Genomic DNA, 4,462 nt, shown 5'->3' with positions numbered 1-4,462 from the left:
GAAAAAAAAATGACAGTTGACATAATTTTCCTGTATACATTTAATATACTTCCCAGAAACATATGTACATACATATACACACACATATATATAAAATACAGANATACCATCAAAAACATTGGTTAGAAGACATAACTATGTAGCATGGATCTGGAAGAACATGATTCTATCCAAGAAGGGGAGCGGCACTTACTCAACAGCTAGTTCATAAACTTGCACTTTGTCTCATCAAAATCCACCTCTACTGCAAACTTTTCACCATAAATTTTCCATGTCTTTGGTTTATGGGTATTATCCAATTCGTTTCTTGGTAGATAAAGCCTAAAAATAGGGGAGAAAGCCATTACCCTTTCTTTTAGGGCTAACAGAAAGGCATGCAGTAGTTTACCCATTTTGGCATGTCAGAAAAGACCTCACTGCTGATCAGAGCCTCTGTGTGTTGGTTGGCTCCTTACAATTCTTTGAGTACAAAATCCTTTAGCAAGGATATGTTGCTGATTCTTCCAACATTGGTTTTTATTATCTTATTGATGATATTTCTATAAGTGAAAGATACTCCAGAGATGTATAATAAAACTCAGTAATAAAATACTGCTTCTCCTCTAAGTGGAAAAGTTGGTGTTTGGGCTAAACAGCCACCTCCTGACTATGACTATAAAAACATCACACTCCTCTGCAAATTAAATGTTACAGACACGTTTAGGATCTCATATAAAAGTGAGCATTGAAAGTGACCCAACTTTGCCTCCTTTATATTAACATTGACCACAAAGAANGAAACTGTCCACTAGCAAAANTCACTCCTGAGAAACAGCAACACATGACCAGCTGGCTTTCGAAGAGTCACCAGTCAAAGGGTTTTCACATTCAGAAATGAATGGTAAAAATCTCCCCCAGATTCAGGGTCACTCTTACTCCTCTAAATGTGTGTGCAGTGCGTGTCTGTGGGCCACTGGCTCACTGCTGGTGTCTTACAAGGCTTGACTTGTTACCCAGTCTCGGTCAGCTTGAAGAGGTTAGGACATAGTGGGTTCTCATTGTCTGTCTGTCTGCCTGCTTGTCAATATGTCTGACTCTTCCTCCCCCTTCTTATTACCACCAGAAGATTCTCTGGGATAATATTCAAATCCAATTATTTTTAATAAAGATTTCCAGTTCAATTTATATAATAAATGATTTTCGAATCACATTTAAGAGGAAAATTATCATAGGAATGATTTTAGGTGACTTCACTTAATACCTATGCTTTCTAACTCCTGTCCCAGATGTTAGGTGTGTCAATCAGCTTCTAAGCTGTGGACACCTCTGGGTCACACATGGGATTTGGTGGGTGGGTGCCAGTTAGCCAACACTTGTTCGTTGAGGCCTTGTCAAACTCAAGGCATTGAGCCGATACATATTGAGCAGATGCATATTAAATTTCCCTGGAAGGAATTTGCTGTCACACTCAGATCTGAGTCCAAGGGCTCAGAGCTTGTGATTAGCACAACACTGAGGTTCAACAAATAGCTTGTGTTTAAAATAAAACCTTTACCAAGTTACATAGTTTTCCAAGTGAGGTGAGCTGAGTGGTGGCCGGAGCCTCTACTGGGACTGAGTTCCATGGGGTTGCGGGGGNTGGGGAGGAGATGAAAGGAGACACAAACTGTAAATGTATAGTGTGTGGTATGTATGTTTCATATTAATAATAAATGCAAACAAATCCAGAAGACTTTAAGCCCATACTAAGATGACATAAGGCATTGGGGTGATGATTCACGGATCTTTTGTTTCTATGAGTTGAACTTAGAGGCCAGCTGGCGTAAACCTTGTCCTAATATGTGGCACATTAAGCTGTTTCTGTTGGATTACAATGTATCTTACCTGTTATTTTTAATAAAAGATGTATGAAACCAAAAGAAGAAGGGGCAGTCATCATAGTATTTAGGAAGATTCTAAAAAAGACATGGTTAAAGAAAAAGGTTAGTTTCTTCATAAAATTGATGCACAGAACTACTAAGTCTGATGAGTTTAAAGTCTCGTATTCCTGTTAATATTGAGCAGNCACATCCATTAAATATGCAGTGCTTTATAGACTAATGATACACTCGAGATATAAGGCTTCAAGAGACTTGTTTTTTCTTGGTGTTAAAAATGTTAAAGAAAGTATTTATGTGCTACAAATGTGTTGTTTAGCTGGCATTTTCAATTAAAATGTAAATTGCAAATATAATGCAGTAAAGCAAAAGAAAATAGGTAAATTGAACTTCATTAAAATGTAACTTTTATGCATTAAGATGACAGCGTTTGAAAAGGCCATAAGGAATCCTTATTAGCATAAATTTACACACACATACACACACACACACATACATATATATATATACATTTATATAAGGGTGTATGTATACATTTTCATATATAGTTTAAATGGAGTTATGTAGATGGTGTTCTACCCTAGAGCAATAGACTGTGTGTGTGTGTGTGTGTGTGTGAGTGTGAGAGAGAGAGCGCCAGCAGAGTAGAGGAACTATCTACATTGATTTTATTTGTTTTGTATTTTATTTAAGTATTTTTTACATTTCATTTTAGTGTGTGTGTGTGTGTGTGTGCAAGTTACTGTGTGACTCTATGGCACTCAAATCTGTTTGCTTGATAGCCATCCGATAGACTGTTCTGCACCGCACACTGGACCTCAGTAAGGCTTTGATCCTCAGATCTCTTTCTATTGCTTTCAGTTGGCTCCCTTCTTCCTTCCCGTGAGGAGTACTACTCTCTTCTTTCTGGGATCCTTAAGTAATAAAAAGCTGCTTCTGATAATCACCCTGTATGTTCTGTGNTCATCTCCCTCTTACCAACCTAGCACACTGGAATCTAATGCTTCTCTTANTCGTTTTTGTTTTTCTTTTTTGTCTTTCAAGACAGGGTTTCTCTGTGTAGCCCTGGCTGTCCTGGAACTCACTCTGTAGACCAGGCTGATCTCAAATTCAGAGATCTACCTGAATGCTGGGACCAAAGGCATGTGCCACCACCAACCATCCAGTAAAAGTGCCTATCTTTATTCATTTGTTTGTTTAAAGTGTCCATCTTTGTGGGAATAAACTAGACAAGGCACACAAGAGCCATAGGATGTCTGCTGGTATAAACAGGTTTCCTGTGAGAGGAACACCCTGTAAATAATACAAGCACTCCACCAGAAGTTCTATTAGAACAAGGCTAACGTTCATAGCTGATTTCTAGAGAGAAGTCTCAAAACTAAGCTAAAGGAAAAAACAAAACATTTCTTACTGATTCAGCAAGGGGAAGCGCTACTAAATAACTATCAAAGATGATGATTTAAAAACACAACCCTGTATTTTTGGGATGTTTTGGCTTTGATGATCGCAGAGGCTGCGTATTACCGAGGTCCCCAGGCCTTCCTTACCATGCCAGAAAGAAAGATGGGGGAAATGCGGGGCCATGAGGTGGGAAGGATCCCCATCATCCCGCTCGAAGCCTCTTGCCAGCTGGGAGGCAAGCTTTCTGACAGTAAACATTTGTGATGCAGGTTGTTCATAGAGATTCTGCTCCTTTATGTAGAGACTTCATGTTAAAGTAGCAATGAACCAGGCTTAAGGCTGAGTGTAGTGATGCTGGGAAGGGAATTAGTCCTTCTGACTGCCCCTTTCTGCACTATTGATAAGTTTTGGTACTCCTGTGAGCTTACCCATTATCAACCAGTCAGATGGTCACCCAGGAACCACCCTATTTTCTCATTAAGGTTCCAAACAACCTTTTCACAATATGCTTAAGGGCCACCAAGATAGGACTACTGAAATGATGTCACTCTCAGAGAGCCTGTTCCCATGCTTTGTTTCCGGATGCTTTTCCTGCTTCTAATCCCTACTCTTAAAATGTATATTCCAGTATCGTCATTAACACCAGTTCTGGTTCATATTCCCTGGTCCCCAATTTCCTTTCTGCCCCAGACCCATGAGTCCTGGTTTGACTCNGGTCAGTCTCTAAAAGTCTAGGCTTTGGCTGATCTTTAGAGAGTCCTCAGGCTGCTGCTGTGAGCACCCCTCACAAATGGCACTTCCATTATTGTCTTTAGTTAGAAATGGCTGTCTGACAATGACAGTTCGGGGTGGCTCCATTATTCAATGGCAGCCAGCCTATATAGGAACTACTCGAGTCAGGTGCCTCTACATAGTCATAGTTGGAGTAGCTAACAGAGAATAGGCAGAGGATAGAAAAGGCAAGAGACATTTTAAGCCGACTAACAGAGTTGTTTGTAGTTCAGATTAAGAGTTTTATAAAAAGTGAAACTACAAAGTTTCATTCTTAAAGTTTGCTACATGCAGTAAATGCCCAGACATAACATTTATAACTGCATGAATTATGAATTATGTACTTATATGTATAAAATACATATGTTTATAATTGCATATACATCGCTTCTCGGCCTTTTGGCTAAGATCAAGTATAATTGCATATATATATA

At 39.1% G+C, this 4,462-nt stretch overlaps 1 protein-coding gene across 1 annotated transcript in view; it reads right to left on the bottom strand.

Annotated features, from left to right (window-relative positions):
- Window positions 1-200: 200 nt before the first annotated feature.
- LOC110300151 (phosphatidylinositol 3,4,5-trisphosphate 3-phosphatase TPTE2-like) overlaps window positions 201-4,462 on the bottom strand; it is an 82,157-nt gene continuing 77,895 nt past the window's right edge. Inside the window, exons 21-22 of the mRNA XM_021170221.2 lie at window positions 1,864-1,934; window positions 201-321 (exon numbers count right to left, since the gene is read on the bottom strand). Coding sequence (XP_021025880.1) covers window positions 201-321; window positions 1,864-1,934 — 192 coding nt within the window. The remainder of the gene's footprint in view (window positions 322-1,863; window positions 1,935-4,462) is intronic.

The sequence above is a fragment of the Mus caroli genome, chromosome 8, assembly GCF_900094665.2.
Source record: "Mus caroli chromosome 8, CAROLI_EIJ_v1.1, whole genome shotgun sequence".
NCBI lineage: Eukaryota > Metazoa > Chordata > Mammalia > Rodentia > Muridae > Mus > Mus caroli.
This window is presented reverse-complemented; position numbering and strand designations above follow the sequence as displayed.